Source organism: Alternaria triticimaculans (genome assembly GCF_023758025.1).
Source record: "Alternaria triticimaculans strain BMP 0046 chromosome Unknown scaffold_13, whole genome shotgun sequence".
Lineage (NCBI taxonomy): Eukaryota > Fungi > Ascomycota > Dothideomycetes > Pleosporales > Pleosporaceae > Alternaria > Alternaria triticimaculans.
Window position 1 is genome coordinate 925,430 of NW_026055970.1, and position 16,144 is coordinate 941,573.

The following is a 16,144-nucleotide window of genomic DNA, read 5'->3' on the forward strand; positions in this document are numbered from 1 at the left end:
AACTTCCCTCCCAAACACCATCTCGTACTACAACAGCTGCCACCACCAATCGCAACCCGCCCCAAAATGTCTTCCACAGACGCCCACGAACAGGAAATCGATGCGCGATCCCGCTCCGCACTCGCCTCAACACGGCGCAATCTACGCTACCTCTACGACCCCAAGACCGCGCCCAACGCCGTATCCTCACGCCGCACGCGCGCACTCCTCCGCGTCCTCCGTTCCGGCGTGATATTCGCGTTCTGGAAACTCGTCCGATATGCGAAATACGTTGCGATCGGGTCACTGGTCGCGACGATAGGTGCTGGAGCTTTTGGCACAGTGGTTAGTGGGGCGGGGTTCGTGTTGGCGCCGACGGGCATTGCGGGCACGATCTTCGCGGCGACGGTTTGGGGCATTGGGAGGTTTGCTGTTAAGAAGGTTAAGAAGAGGTGGGGTGTAGGACAGGAATTGGAGGATGAGGAGGAAGAGACATGGCAGGATAGGAGGTATGCGGCGCAAAGGGTGGATTTCGGAGCGGAGGCTATGCCTTGGTGAGGAAGATGATCGACTTTGTGCGAGAAGGGAGGGTCTTGCGATGGACTTGCGAAGATAAGGACAAGAAAGAGAGCGCAGCGTATTGGCCTCGGATTGTTAGGCCTGAGCATGAGATTTCTCAACACCCCGAGTCCTGACAACGACACCGACCTCTCGTCCAAATAAGACTTTCCGATTTCCTACGTCTCTGTTTTCGCTACCAAGAATACCACGAGCTCGCTTCATCATCAGTATCGACGCAATCGCTACAAAAGATCCTGCATCCGGAGCGGCTCTTTTCGACCTCCATGGACCTTGACCCGCATCATGAATATTGCTAGCACAACTCACCCATCGCGCTATAGCGGCGCACGATTCTCACAGATGACGGCCAAATACAGCATTCCCAACACTTCTACATCCAACACATACATCTTCGCCCTCGAAACGATTGTGTCCTTGGTGTAACCACGTCCATCTCATACAGCACCTTCTCGAACTTGCTTGCTACGACTGACGATTCGTCATAGCAGAAGCTGCGTGGAAAGGGGAGCAGTGCGTCAAGACTAGATTGAACAAGAGAAACACTTGCTTGTAAAGTCTCGAGACGGCCACTGGTGAATTACAGGAGGGCGAGGTGGGTGTATGGAATGAGGCGGGGTGGGGCCGACGAGCCTGAGAGGGTCAAGAACAGGGTGGTTGGTGCAAAGGCGGGGCAGCGGGTGCAGGAGCATGGCGATGGTGATATGGAGGCTACATGAGCATTTTAAATCAAGCGCATGCCAGACTAGAACCCGACTATCAAGTGCATAGGACGTGGTGTGATCAAGATTTGGTATCATTCCAGAACGGTACATAAAACTAATTCGACAACATCGCTCTAAAACAAGTAAGATAGCTTGGTGCGAGACCAGCCTGTGTGGAACGCCACAATATGCAACCCATATCCTTCTCCTTCTAATGGCCGTGTGAATGTGCGTGTCCTATTTGCGTGATAAGCGGGAGTAGCATGCCAATCATGACGATACTTATGTCGCCCTTGGACATGTTGCTGTTACCGGGATATGCGTCCATGTAACCGTTCGCAGTGGGGTCTTCGTGCGGGTGTTGAGAGGCTGTGGCCTCAGACATGGAGTGCATGGCGACATACCTGCGTCAGGTTAGTAAATCAGAAAGCGGTAGGGCGGATCTGTGGACTTACAAAAATGTTCCACCAGAGAAGCACAATACCCAGCCAGTCGCCCATGTTAAGCCTTCATCACCACCCAGGTGGTTGCGTCCGAACATGTGTACGATGGTCCAAGTAGCCAAAGCGCCTGCTGGCGCTGCTAAACTGAAGAAAGCGAGATGTGTCCGCGCCTTTCGTTTTGAAAGCCCTTGTTTGAGAAGAACAGAAGTGAGACCAAATGCTGCAGGGGCCTTGTGCAGCATGATGGCAAAGAATATGACGAGCGACAGAGATGTGGACTCGGCTGTAGAAGAGGCACCTAGCGCGATTCCGTCGGCGCATGCGTGAACGATGAGACCGATTGTGGCTGCTGGTGTCTTTTTTGTAGGTGGGGGAGGCAGACCAGGCGTTGCGAGAGGCGTCACTGCAGCGCTCTGCATGCCCATGCCGTTGAGACTCAATGAAGATGAGTTGTGCGGCCCACGTGCCAGGTTTGATAACGAAATGTGCATTGGCTGGTACTTTGGTTTCGCGGAAGCCAGGGCTTCTGGCAGATGTTCGACCAGGAACATGAGAATGTAACCTAGTATCAGTGCAACGCCGATGTATGCATGTGGGCTGGGCCCGTCTTCGTGGCCAGCTTCAGCATGCCCGTGGGCTGGTTCGTCGTCTTCCGGTGCGTGCACGCGAGTGTGTCCCTCTTTGTGGCCTTCTGTCGAGTCGTCGTCTCCACCTTTTTGCGGGTGAGCATCCTCCGCAGGCTTCTCCTTCTCCTTGCTGTCCTTGATCTTCTTCAACTGCATATCGATGGCAGCTTTGTCGCTAGTCATGTCGACGGCGCCCGGCGCCTTGACCGCTCCTCCAGTGAGCGAGTTCGTGGCGACATCATCTGCTCTCTTCCAAGTCGGGAACTTGGGTGGGTGAGGTATCTCTTTTTGCAGGCTCACGACCGAGGGGATGGTAGGTTGAACACTCCGCGCACTGTGCGCATGCGCCTTGCTTCCAGCGCTGTACATGGTCTCGATGCCTTCGGGTATGATAACGATCAGGGAGGTGCCTACTAGCACACCAGTGCCGAGGAGGGTGATGATGCGCAATTGGCGGGTGGAGAGGTTAAAGGAGAGCGGGAGGATGCCGGCAAGGAAGGAGCTGTGCATGTTAGAATTCGCTCCTGTACATTGCAGAGATCAGAGACGCACGCAATACCCATAACCGTGCTCAAGGCGAGCAGCATAAACAGGCCGTCCCACATGATTGCAGCGTGTGTAGAGTCGTCCCCTAAGCGGATTTACGAAGAAAAGACGCGCCCGGTACACAGAAAAGGGAAAAGGGTGGTAAGACGTTCAATCGACGCTATCCATGCCGCGAGGAGTCGGCCGTCGCAGGGTAGTCGGGGTGGTGGTGGTGTTGGCGGTGAGGGCTGGCGTGTTGTGAGGCTGATGTGGACAAGTTGGTCGTATAGCGCAACTTTCTTGAGGCTTGGGAGTAGGGGCGGGAGCGACGACGTAGGGCTGCGCTAAAACGCGTCTCCCGTCGCGCTAGCTGCTCCCTTCACTTTGCGCGCTGCTCGTCCATCATCTAGTTGCTACACGCGACTGCCACCGCCCCACCCACGTCGCGAAGAGACTCCGCGTCAATCAAGCGCATAGTTCAGATTACACGGTACTGCACAAACGCCGTCGTCATGGAGCTCGATCTGGATGATTGTAAGTTGCGCCATGGGAGCTGCGCGAAGGTGTAGCAAGAGCAGCGTCGGCGTAACTTTGCTAACATCGTGTAGGGGTCACCAACTCAAACGAGTGCTTCAACATCAACCTCTACCGCACGTCCAACGCGGAAGGCCCCAAACGCATCTACGACGACTCCTTCCACCCCAGCTACACATACACCGTCATCGAAGAGAACGAGACCATCGCGGGGTACAAGAACCCCAGCATCGAGCTAGACTTCCGCGCAAACGACCTCAAGCCGAATCTGAAGATCTCATTCGACCAGGAACTCGACCTCAAGAAGATCTCCCCAGACTTGAATCAGATCGATCTATCACCAGAGCTGTTTCGCGAGTTCCTCCCCGAGTCGATCGACGATGCTGCCGGTGCTGCGTCTTCAGACTGGAAACCACCGGGCGAGTGCATGAAGACCTTCAGCCTATACGGCAAACAGTACGAGATATGGAAGGCCTCCATGACGGATCCCGATGCTAGGCGCATCTGGTTGAATATGAGAATCCTGACACTGCTGTTCATCGAGGGCGCGACAATAGACGGTTTGGATGACGAAGAGACGCTCGACCGATGGACGCTATACCTTCTATACGACGTGACGCCCTTGTCAGATTCACAACTTTCTCCTTACACATTCGCCGGCTTCTCCACGTCATATCGCGCCTGGGTCTTTCCTACGTTCGAGATCGCTCGTGCCACAAAGCAACTGCCATCACCCGCCGATAGCAACGACGGCACTGCGGGCAAATATACGCCACCTCGTTTGACGCAAGACCCCGAGACGTTCCTCTTCACCAATAAGCTCAACCTCCTCGAGACGCCATCAAGGGAGCGCATCTCCCAGTTTCTCATTATCCCTCCATATCAAGGTCAATCGCTCGGAAGCCGCTTGTACGACACCATCTTCCAGGAGTTGGTGAGCAAGCCCTTCATCTTCGAGATACCAGTTGAAGATCCGAGCGAAGCTTTCGATGCTATGCGGGATTACAGCGACATCACCTATCTTCGTACATTACCCGCCTTTCAAGAACTGTCAATTGCTTCCAATCTGCCTCCTGAATCCCTAAGGAAGGACTCACCAATTCCGCGGGACCAGATCCTTGGCAACGGTAAAGACCTTGAAGCACTTCGGGTGGAAACCAAAATCGTGAGCAGACAATTTTACAGGATGATCGAGCTCCATTTGTTGTCGACTATCCCACCAAACAACCGAAACCGGGCGCGAATCACAAGGAAAGCAAAGTCCAGCAACGAAAACGATCGAAGATACTACTTCTGGCGGTTGGCGCTGAAGCACCGTATCTACAGCCAGAATGCAGACGCGCTAGACCAGATGGAAGATGTCGCTGAACGTGTAGAGAAGCTCGAGTCTGCAGTCGACTCACAGCAGGAGGAGTTTGAAGAGCGTCTTGAAGAGCTGGAGAAGCGCCAGAGTCGCGTGGCCGATGAAGCGTCCATGCCCGCAGTCGGCGCGAGAAGCAAGCGGAAGAGAGCAGTTGTCGTTGATGACGATGAGGATGACGAGTGGGAAGACATGGATGAAGTATCAGTGGCCAGCTCAAAGAGGATGCGGTCGTGAAGGGGATAGCTCTTTTCGTGGTAGGGTGTTTGAGTAAGCGCAGGAGCGATCGGGGATGGTTAGCGCATCTTCATTGTGGGCTGCCCTGAAGCCTGTCCAAAAGGTCTGGTTCATGATCATAGTTTAGGTAGTATACCCAATAGCACGTCCATTCTCACTAGACCGGCGATTGCAACCTAATCTCCGCGCGGGGCAGAGCTACCCCACGCCCAAATTTTGGAATCCAAACCTTGAGCTGGATCGCATCGACGCAGCGCAGTAATATCCGTACTGAATCTTCGCGTCGAGTTTTCGATTCGCCCAAATACAAGATGCCGGACCGCCAATACAACCTCACCGTCCTGATCTCAGGCAACGGGTCAAACCTCCAAGCCCTCATCGACGCATGCGCATCTGGCGCTCTACCCAACACGCGCATAACTCACGTTATATCCAAGTACTTCCGCCCCGAGATCAGCCTTGTTGTACAATCAAACTAACGAACTACACCAGCCGCATAAAAGCATACGGTCTCGAACGCGCCGCCAAAGCCTCCATACCCACAACCTACCACAACCTCAAGTCCTACAAAGACAAGCATCCCAACGCGCTCGACACCGCCCGCGAAGAATACGATGCGGAACTAGCCAAAATCATCCTCGAAGGCCAACACCCCCGTCCCGATCTCATCGTCTGCGCAGGCTGGATGCACATCGTCACCCCGTCCTTCCTCTCGCCCATCGCGGCCGCCGGCATCAAGATAATAAACCTGCACCCGGCTCTACCGGGCGAGTTCGCGGGCGCGCATGCGATTGATCGCGCGTGGAAGGCGGGTCAAGAGGAAGGGCTAAAGCGGACGGGCGTTATGATACATGAGGTTATTGCCGAGGTGGATGCTGGAGATGCGATTGTTACGCAGGAGGTGGAGTTGAGGGAAGGAGAGAGTCTGGATGCGTTGGAGGAGAGGATTCATGCGGTTGAGCATGGGTTGATTGTTGAGGGGGCTAGGAGGGTGCTTGAGGGGTTGGGTAAGAAGTGAGGGGGGGCGGAAAGAGACGGTGGGTAGGGGGGAGGAGAGATAGGATGATATGATACCCAGAATGAATGATGTAAATACATGTTTGTATATTTTTGGCACGCTTGGTGGCGACTGTCGGGTGGGTGGGTTGCCAATATAAGTTGAAGCATCGTCGTGATGCTTTACTAACGCGACAGGGGACATGATGCGAATATAACAAAGACCCACTGTCTTTTCAATAGTATTGCAAACATCTCACTGTCATCTCGAGTAGTCAAATTAGAACATCACGAGAGCTCGTTAGCCCATGGCTAATCTCAGGACAAGAGCAGCAAGAACGGGGTTGTTGACAAAGAGACAGATGTTTTTTGTAGCCCAGCTAGACCACACAAAGTCTATTCTTTTCCAAGCCGTTTCTAGAAATCGCTATTCTGCTTTCTTCAACTTCCTTCATGCCCATCATCGCATACAGCAAAAGGTAGCCTCTTTGACCTCCGACGTGAGGTCATGCGCAAGGCAAGTAACCGAAAAAATGTAGCATAGATGGTCAGCGACCGTGAAGCAGACATGATTACGAACTTGCTGTATTTTGACCCTAGTTCCTGTACGCATGAACCCCGCTACCGCTGTACTTCTCAGATGAACCCAAACCATACCTCTTACTTATACCTAAGACTTCTTCTTTCCTATCCTAGGTTGGCGATGTGGATGTGTATCGTGACTTTGGAAGGGTTGGCGATGGATGATACAATTGACGGTAGGGCGTAAGAGAGTTTGACGATCAGTGACAGAGCGGTTGAGTGGAGCGCACGGGGTAAGAGCAGATGTAGTATTTGCCAGTAGAGATAACGTTCATTTCACAGATTTAGATCGTATGAGCTAACGACTATGTGTGACAGAACGTGCACAAGTAGATTTCGTGGCATACTACTCGATCGCAAGAAACATGATGTGCACGCCGTAAGACCTTGTCAATGTGCTCTCAATGCATGCATATCGGGTTGCTACGGTATGCAAGCCAAGGTTTAATCATCCTTTTTGAGATAGTTGACCAGGTCAACCATTTCGGCCTGCGACATGGCTGAGCTCATAGCTTTGTATGCCTCGTATAAGATCCAGAGTGGAAAGACGACCCACAGACCGTTGAAGAAAGCGAGGTAAAGCCAGCTGATACGTGTTAGTCAGAGCCTAGTTCTGCTCGACGTAGACCGTATGGGAAAACCTGAATGAACGGAAGAAAGATAATACAGCCGGCTTGTTGAGGCATACTGGTGGCGTGGTTCGTGCGGATATCGCGTTGTGGTCGAGAGATGAGAAGTGGGTCCGCGGGAGCGGCGCATCCGCCCGACAGCGCATATGCAGGACCAGCACATCACCTCCGTACGCCAGGAACGAAACATGAACGCGTGTGAAAGCCCATACTTTGTGTGCAGAGTCGAGGAAGGGTTACACAAGGAAGATGAAGTGGACGTTCGCAGCCATGTAGCGGACCAGACATGCGAGCCAGGCCTCATCCAACTGTCGAAGAAAACATAGTCAGGTAGACTGAGAAACGCAACATGAATCTGAAACATCACTTACAGGTACATCCAGTTGCTGGTGTCGAGATTGGGGCTTCCGGTCAGCCACTCAGGCGCGAAAGTCATCCAGCCTAATGTAGCGGTGAACCACGTGTCAGCCACATACTCGCAACAACGCAGTGTTGTTTCGTCTCAACAATCCTCGGGCCGGGCCCACATCTCGCCTCACCAATTATGATGGCTTCCACAATTTGCACATGCTCTGTATCCACAGGAACGTGGTAATGAAAGTGTTGTGACTCACCTCCGTATATCTCCCCTGTGGCCAGGACTATCATCCAAAACCACTTCCTCAACGCACCCTTCTTCTCGTCTTTGGTGAGGAGATAGCATATCCAGCATGCCAAAGGCCCAGCCACGAACACAGTCAGAATCTCGAGAGCCACGACCGTTAGATCCGTACCACCCCATCGCTTATCTGCCTTCGCATACTCCTGCCACAGTCGACTGAATGGACCGGTCCCGTAGTTCGCCCCGTACAGAAGATCCTGCCTGCCCAGCCAATACACATCCGGGGGAGTAAAGAGAGTGATATGGGGGTGATTGCGTGATGCAGCGGAAAAAGAGGTGGGCAACGAATATGTGACGAAGAAGCAGTTGTAAAGAAAGGAGCCTTCAAAGACGAAGTGGATCAGAGCATCGAAGAGATGCCAGATGAAAAGTACGCGTGTTTTGAGGACGGTAGTCTTGGGTAGGACTTTTATCGATGCACCGTAAGCGCCACCGAGGAGAGCGAGTACAGCCAAGAGCGATATCACCGTCGTCGCGTCGATTTCGGGACCGGAGCGCGGGACAGGCGGAGGTACAACGGGAGGCGGCGGAGGCACCTTTTTGCTACCGAAGAAAGACATTGTGCCACGTAAAAGGCGGAGGACACGGGACCACGAAGTGGCTCGGTTAGGGCACAACTTAGTTGTGTCGTGGATGAATACGCGCTCGGCTGCAGTTGTGGAAGATAATTCGGGATTCCAGGAACGCTAGCGAGCTTAGACCACGGTCACATGGCTGGGGAAGTCACGATCCAGAACCAATAGCTTCACAATTTCGCGGTACGGACCATGCTCACGGGGTACATCAAGGTGGATATATCGTGAAATCGCGGTAAGTGTTTTATGCCATGTTTTTGCATTTACTGGTATTTAGGCTGGCTGGCCCACAGCTTCCGACAACCTCCAACCCGCGACTTCCCAACCAAAAAAAAAAAAACGATCAGATTCCCAAGCGCCGCATACGAACGGATACTACAACGCACAAGTGATGATACAGTCGACACAATTTAGACAACGACGTTTTCGCATTCTCTGCCTCCCCTACCGCCTATATACGAGGATCGGATCAACGAGTCCTAATGATACTGGAAAAAGCGCTCCAAAATGCAAAACAAACACAAGCTTTTGCGAACCCACAGATCAGGAGCGACCGTCAACAAACGCCGAAACCAGAGTGGGGACGCTCATAGAGCATTACAACCAATCTATGGTATGAGAAAGGATGAGGAAAGGATAAAGATGTCCGAGGAACTCCATAGTGAGACCCAATGTGCGCCGGTATAAAAGACATGCAAGAGAGCCGACAGGAAGATGCTGCAAAGGAGCCGTCCGGATTATGCTGAATACGACGATCGTCTCTAACAAGAGATCGTGAGGAACGCCAATCGCTGGCCCACAACAACGTTTCGTACCGTAGTGAAGAAGATTCGTGAGCGCTCAGTAACCGGCGGACCAGGAACGTCCGCTCCACTCGTCCGATCAATCAGGTCGTAAGCGTGATTCGTGTCCAAAGAGATTCGTTACGCGGAAAAGCAAAAGCCCCGCAAGTTCAGGTAGCGTAATGGCACCTTAAACGCAAGCCTGAGGAGTTTGGCTGCGCTCGTTGAAGGCACCACTTGGCATGCCGTAGCCATACTGATACTGAGGGGTGTATTGATCCTCGGGTGAGTATCCGGTAAGGGGACCGGGCGAGGTTTGATGAGAGATGAAGGGTGATGATCTTCGAGAAGGGACAAGGTCGTTCGCACCATCGACCATAAGCGGCATGGCAGGCGAGGGAGGACTACTTGTTGCCGAAGACTGATTACTTCCAGTAGTTTGGTTGAGCACGTAATCCAGAGCTCCGTCTCCATGGGCGGTCTTCGTAGAAGGCGTTGTGACATTCGGAGAAGTTTTGCCAGTGGGAGTGCCAAACTGGATGCGAGTCAGTTTCCGTCTAGGCCATGCTACCAGGGTGCTGAGGTGGAGGTTGAGAACGTACAAAGCAGAATTTCTGGATCAACTCGTTGTACTCGGCAGACTGAAGATCGGGCTTCTCCAGTGTCAAAGAGTCAGGTCGAGTACCGGGAACCGGAGCAGTAGTGGCAGGCGCCTGGATGGTAGGAGCCGGGCGGTCGAAGTAACCATTGTTCATCTTGCCCTGGGTGTTCACCTTGAGTCCGCTGCGATCACCGAGCGCCGTTTGGGCGGTGGAAAGAGCAGCCGTCAATGAGGCACCGAAGTCGTAGCGAGATGCGAAAGCCTGGGCAACTTGCGGCCGGGTGGAGGCCTGCGCGGTGTGCAGGCTGACACGCTTGCTCCTGGGCTTGAGCTTGATGGAGGAGTTTGGGGATTCGGCAATGATGGCACGACCGCTGCCAAACTGAAACCTGATCTCGTTATCGTGGCCAAAGTCGTCGTCGAAGGAGGCAGCAGGCATAGACCGTGGGCGAGGTGCCAATGGTGAATGACGGCTGCGAGGCACAGCGCCTAGACTGGCAGTCGGGCGCTTGCTCTCGCGCTGCTTGACCTTCTTGGAGAAGTCGACCTGGTAGTTCATTGAGTTGTTGTTGTCCCAGTACTCCTGGCCGTTAACCTGGTACCGAACACACAGCAGCAGAGTCTTGGACTCGAGGTTCGCCTGATCAGCCAACTTGATGTTGAAGTTGAATCGGTCGTAGCCATCCTCCTTTTGCTTCTTGCGAACATCCTGGTTGAACTCTGCAACCACTTCAGACGTTGTCTTCCAGTAGTCGAGTGTGAATCGGGCCACAACGAACTTGTGGAAAGACAGGTTAGCCACGGCGATGTTGCCCACCAAGGTTTGGTGGTCAGACGCCAGGAAGATTCGCTCCACGCGAACAGGTGCTGTTTGCCTCTCGTGTGTCTCTTGCGAAGGGAAGTTCATCAGCTTGATATCCCACTCCGGTGTCTTGGATCGCGAGTCCTCTCCGAAGGGGTACTCGCTCTCACTGTCGTATGTCTCGACAGGCGAAGAGCCAGCGCTGACAGCGATGGGACGATCGACCTGAAGGAAGTGCCTGACTTGCTCTATGTCCTCGTTGAAGTGGACGGCTTTAGAGTAAGTGGGAGTACCAGGCATGCTTGAAGGGCGACGACGGGACGGGGGGCGAAGGGCAGGCTTGACCAGCTCGCCAGACTTCTTGCGAAGTAGCGGCGGTTTTATCCGCAGCTCCTCGTCCTCGGCATCGCTGCCATCTGATGAGCTGACGATTGTGTCTGTGTTGATGGGGTGGATCATGTGCTGGGACAGCATGATCTCACTGGAGGATCGCGAGTGGGCAATCTTGCGTGCTTCCGCGGACAGCGTGCGCGCCAGGGTGACGGGAGGCTGCGGCCGTTGCTGCTTTACATTCTCGGTTATCTCGCGAGTGGGCGAAGGTATCCGCTTTTGGTCGATGTGTTGCAGTGCCTGTTGGAGTTCGCGGAGGTCGCCGATGTTGCGGCCACGGTCTTCATCGTCCGAGGAATCAGGAGGAGTCGTGATCGCACCTGAGGGAATCAGAAGATCGTTCACAGGAGGAGGAGACGGGCGGAGGCTACCGTTAGCTGAAGGGCCCTGGCGGCTGGCGTCAGACCTGATGTCTACGCTGCCGTTTCCTTGTTGGCCATTGGCAGCGGTATTGTCGTCCGTTACCGTTGACGGCGAGCGGCGGGACTTGGCCAGGTATGAGGTGGATGAGACGGAGCGGGGCAGCGACGGCCGTTGCGATGTTGCTGGCGAGCGGGGAGGCTGGTCGACGTAGGAGTGGTTCCGGCTCAAGGTGGGACTGTTAGTCTTTGATGAGGCCGGCGACCGCTGGGAGGGAGGTGTGTAAGGCATTCGGTCGGCTCCGTGGGGTTGAGGCGGCGGGTCGAACGGGTGGTGGTGGAGGGCCGTTCACAGTGTCGGGAGCATTAAAAGAATTATATAGCGGGCAGTCTGCACCGGAAGCGTCAGCGAGTGTACGGCCACGAGGGGGAACGACGATCTCGTGAGGCACCGGGTGATGGGGGCCACGAGAGGCTGTCGAGTGGGCCGACTTACAGATATAGGTGAAAGAACGGCTTGCAAAGCTCGCTCTGGGCGGAAGCGGGTAGGGAAGGGTGCGACGCGGGCGTTGACAGCTAGCAAAAGCTGCAATGACGTCGAATTGGCAGAGATGCTCGATCTGGGGAGGCTCTCGAGAAGTGCGAGGCTTTCGAAGGACCGAAAGGATGCAGTATGATGCGAGGCCGGGGCTTCCGTATAAGCAGCAGCGGCGCTCGTACGATGCAGCGCTGGGGAAGGGACCGTGGGCGAGGCGGCGGTGGAGTGAGGAGACGGTAGGGCCGTGTGTCAAACCAAGAAGCACCTGTTGGCTGCAGCAGTCCTATTAAAAGGGTCTCGTAGCTGCGATGGGCCCGGAAGTGCTGAGGAGGAGGGATGGAGAAGAGTGTTGAGGGCGGTAGCGCTGAAGACGTGCAGGGCCGCGACTATTGGGGAATCGTTGAACCAGGATGCAAGCGAAATCGAGGCCTGGCGCTCGGACGCCCGCAGGGATGCGACAGGGAGCTGCACCACCAATGCACAGGTGGGTCAAGGCCTTTTAGCTCCACCCCAACAGACCGGGGCACCACCAAGGATTTTCACACGCAGCCAAGCGGCAGCAACCGGTTCTGACTACTGCGGCGAGAGGCCAACGGGAGCGGAGGCCAGCGCTGAGAGCTGCTGAGGGGCGAAGACACGCCGTTGCTGCGTGGCCGACGGCGGCGAGGCGAACGAGGTACTTGGGGCTACAAGCTGCCACCCATAGCTACACTATCGTGGTGGCGCTGGGCGGGATTAGCTGATGCCTTCTCTGCGTTATCTCCCGACCGACACCAAGCGAACACGGCCTTGCCTGGCACGGCCACAGGTCGAAACGGTGGACCAGCAGCCGGCTCTATTGCACACTGTCTGTCGCAGCTATATCGCACACAGCCGCTGTTCGCTCGGAGACGCACGCCGCGCGCTGTCTGCTATCCATCCAGCTCAACAGACATGGCCTGACACCAACAAGACCGAGCAAGCAGCCGTGGGGGGCGCGTCGTATCCAGCGCCTGCCAAATCTACCCCCATCACTCGATCTGAGGCCAGACGACGTCGGCTCGGATGGTTCGCAATTTGCCAGCCGTTGCCAGGCAGTTGCTGGTCTCAGAAGCAAGCAAGCAACGCTCAAGCCACGCGAACAGGGCCCTCAGCGACGTGCTCGGGCACGTGCCATGTTCAAGCGAGGCCGGGCTGATGTCATTGCTATCGCAACGAACCCATGGACTGTTTGCGTGCGAACGGCCGTGTTTCCCACCCCATCTACACGTCGCAACATGGCGATGCTCCAAACTGCGGCGCGTGAAGTTGTGCGGTACCTGAGCGATCTGAGCGATAAGGGTACGGCTTTGCAATCCGCCCGCCCTCCCATGAAAATTTCCCCTCCGCGATGCTCAACTCAGCGAGATCGCCGGTGCCGCTTGCCGTTTGAGAAAGGGCGGTCGGGCCAATGCCAATCACATTTCGTAGGAGAAGGGGAAGCCTAGTGGCCATCCCGGTCGCAGTTCTCTGGCCCCTGCGGCGAGTGGCTGCTCGCGGCGACCTCTCACGACATCTTCGCAGTTATTGTTGTGATTACTGCTTCGCCGTCTGACCGTGCTCTGCTGCAGCCCGCGGGACTACTGTACCCCAAGTTCGTCAACGTGAGAATGGCGGGGCCTGCGCGCACGTCTTGCACTTGTCGCGCGACAAACTGAAACCACGTCGCTGCGGTGTCGCTGACAGATCGGTCCAGCATGGCCGCCATTTCGAAACGCATTCCATTGGCCATGAAGAACACCGGCTTCACAGCTTCCCCGCATTATCACCACCAGCCCAGACGAGCCTCGTATGCAGCTAAGCCATTCGCAAAAGCATGTACGTGTCGTGGATGAGCTGATCTCCTGGAGCATTGTTCCGCGCAAAGGGTTCCCTGATCTGGCGCGCCTACGCGTCGCCGTTGGACCTCTACTGCGCTCGTGGGCTGAGTACAGGCGGCCTCGTCTCAAACCCGGCGCTGTAGTCCAGTGGCTGAGCGCCTAATTTGTTTTTGCAGCCCTCAGATGAGCAGACCCATTGAGCCTCGCCCCACGGCCTCTCTTACAATTTGAACCACGGTTCTTATCTTGCTGGAGATTGCTGTCTATTGAAAGCTAACACTGGCTAAACCTTGGCTGCAAATGGACGTGGGCAAGGCGGAACACGGATCGCGGCACAATCACGCACATGTGTAGTACTAAATCAGGCTTTCGCCAGGCCCTTTGTCGGAGATCAGGATTTCGATGCTGCTCGCGAGCTTATTTCGATAATTTCCATCCTGCCCAGCTTGAAACGTTGCTTTCGGGAGGTCGCGACGTCGCGAAGCTGGCCAGACCGAGGCCCACTGGGCACGCTAGCCCCCATGCCCACTGGTCGCCTGCAGTGACCCACATGGAGTCATGTCAGAATGTGGCAGAATGCAGTCATCGCTGCCACTCAAAGCCCGCGGAGGAGCCGCCTTCTGTCACCGCCCGACAGGGCCCCCGCCATGTTATCATCGATTTCCTCCAGTTTGTCGATCTCCGCACGCTCATCGAGCGGGGCTTGGACCAGTTCCGCCTCGAACTAACCCGCTTTCCGCTGCCCTCCGCGACACAGCAATCGCGACAATGCGACGGAGTTTGAGCAGCGCATGGCTGGGCACGGCTGTGCCTGTATCATGTCCAGCAAGTATCAAGGTATTAAACGCGAGCGGCCCAGCAAAGGATACGCGGCTCGTTGCTGTCGCTTTCGTCTCGCCCGTCAAGATGATGTCTAGCCTGCCCCGCGCAGCGTCGGATGGATGCAGTCCCGCAAGCCGCACACTGGCCTACCAACTCCTGGAAAATGCACTGTCACCGTCACGCTGACCCAGGCGGGTCCCAAGTTTGGCCGGTTTCGCTGGCATGTCAAGCGAGACGTCAATCTATCGCAGGACCACCTTGATGGGATCTTAACCGTGGTACGCGACAGATGTCCACAAAGAACCCGAGTGGAATTCCCCGATACTTTACTACGTACTCGATAGAGGAGCTTCTATCGCGAAGATCCACTAGCAAACGCTCTGTGCGAAAACGGGGCTGCCTGCGTTGGGCGCGTAACGCCAGACTGCGATGTTGCCAACTTTCATCACCGCTACCCAAAGCCGGATACAGTGATGCGATTGAGTTCCAGTGCCCACTTGTCAATGTGTCACTCACGACGGCAGCCATTCAGGAGTAATGCCACGTACCACCGGGCATGTCACGGACTGCAAAGACTAACAATTGCATCCCCACTCAGACGGCATTTTGCTCCCACTTCTAACTCATAAGCAAGATCACGATGCGTGACGTCAACATCGACCCTCCGATGACTCTCGTGAAGCGAAAAATTGGGCTTCCCACTCCTTCCGCGTACTGCGCGCAGGATCACCCTGCCTTTCGATACAGCCTAGAACCTCGATGCTTGTCAGCGCTTGTTCTTGCAAGACCTTCACCGCTACTTCTCCCTCTATTTTCATCAATTCGTCTTTTACATCCACTCAAAATCCGCTCATTACTGGGTATTGTTCCAGATACGGACACAACCATAGTCTGATGACTTGAAGTCGAGCCAGGGAGAGAGCCGTCGCATCCGTGCAGTGGGAAGTGGGAGACGTCTCCCCGTCCGTGCCCCACCCCACGATCTCTTAACTCACGGGCCGAAAGACAAAGCTGTCCTCCGACAAAACTGCCAGCAAAGGCCCGATGATGATCGTGATCGTCAACTTTGTTCGTACTTCGCAGGGACTCCATACAAATGCTGATGCCGAGTCAAGCTGGCGTAGCAGATCGAGAGATGGAGGGCATGATCGCATTCAACAGTTTGACAAGTGAGAAATTCGCCGATGACTGTAGTGCTAGCCTCAGGTCCTAGTGCGCTGTCAACTGCCTTGTGCTAGAGCTGCGAACGTCGTGCACGTGGCCGGAGGATACCTAGGCACCTGAACGATTATGGTAGTGGGAGCTATGTCTTGTACCGAACATCACCACAGAATTGTCGCATCATTAACACGCTGTATCTGCAGAGCAAGCGTCTCGATCGGTCGCGTTGTCATTTTAAAGATCCAGGATCCGAAGACGCAGGGCAAAAAGGCGACATCATTTGTGCAGGACGTACCGTAGTCTCCCACTCTCATACTACAAGCTTGAAGATCTTAAGCATGCTCACATCATCGTTCCACTAATAGTACAACGACATCAGATTATATCATCTGAAGTTCGGGACGATGACCTTGAGAGTCCG

The 16,144-nt window shown here is 54.9% G+C and overlaps 6 protein-coding genes across 6 annotated transcripts; 3 read left to right on the plus strand and 3 right to left on the minus strand.

Moving 5' to 3' along the window:
* Nucleotides 1-66: 66 nt before the first annotated feature.
* On the plus strand, nt 67-702 carry J4E78_008184 (uncharacterized protein; the record flags this gene model as incomplete). Its single annotated transcript, XM_049368786.1, has 2 exons — nt 67-488; nt 669-702. The coding sequence occupies 2 exons, from the start codon at nt 67-69 to the stop codon at nt 700-702; spliced, it is 456 nt and encodes a 151-aa protein (XP_049219751.1).
* A 771-nt stretch (nt 703-1,473) lies between these two features.
* On the minus strand, nt 1,474-2,936 carry J4E78_008185 (uncharacterized protein; the record flags this gene model as incomplete). The annotated part of the gene is made up of 3 exons (XM_049368787.1): nt 1,474-1,666; nt 1,718-2,833; nt 2,884-2,936. The coding sequence occupies 3 exons, from the start codon at nt 2,934-2,936 to the stop codon at nt 1,474-1,476; spliced, it is 1,362 nt and encodes a 453-aa protein (XP_049219752.1).
* A 432-nt stretch (nt 2,937-3,368) lies between these two features.
* Nucleotides 3,369-4,987, plus strand: J4E78_008186 (uncharacterized protein; the record flags this gene model as incomplete). Its single annotated transcript, XM_049368788.1, has 2 exons — nt 3,369-3,390; nt 3,465-4,987. The coding sequence occupies 2 exons, from the start codon at nt 3,369-3,371 to the stop codon at nt 4,985-4,987; spliced, it is 1,545 nt and encodes a 514-aa protein (XP_049219753.1).
* A 311-nt stretch (nt 4,988-5,298) lies between these two features.
* Nucleotides 5,299-6,005, plus strand: J4E78_008187 (uncharacterized protein; the record flags this gene model as incomplete). The annotated part of the gene is made up of 2 exons (XM_049368789.1): nt 5,299-5,423; nt 5,480-6,005. The coding sequence occupies 2 exons, from the start codon at nt 5,299-5,301 to the stop codon at nt 6,003-6,005; spliced, it is 651 nt and encodes a 216-aa protein (XP_049219754.1).
* Nucleotides 6,006-7,009: 1,004 nt separating this feature from the next.
* On the minus strand, nt 7,010-8,415 carry J4E78_008188 (uncharacterized protein; the record flags this gene model as incomplete). The annotated part of the gene is made up of 3 exons (XM_049368790.1): nt 7,010-7,151; nt 7,566-7,635; nt 7,809-8,415. The coding sequence occupies 3 exons, from the start codon at nt 8,413-8,415 to the stop codon at nt 7,010-7,012; spliced, it is 819 nt and encodes a 272-aa protein (XP_049219755.1).
* Nucleotides 8,416-9,402: 987 nt separating this feature from the next.
* On the minus strand, nt 9,403-11,656 carry J4E78_008189 (uncharacterized protein; the record flags this gene model as incomplete). Its single annotated transcript, XM_049368791.1, has 2 exons — nt 9,403-9,747; nt 9,815-11,656. 2 exons carry the CDS (start codon nt 11,654-11,656, stop codon nt 9,403-9,405), a joined length of 2,187 nt encoding a protein of 728 aa, XP_049219756.1.
* Nucleotides 11,657-16,144: the final 4,488 nt, after the last annotated feature.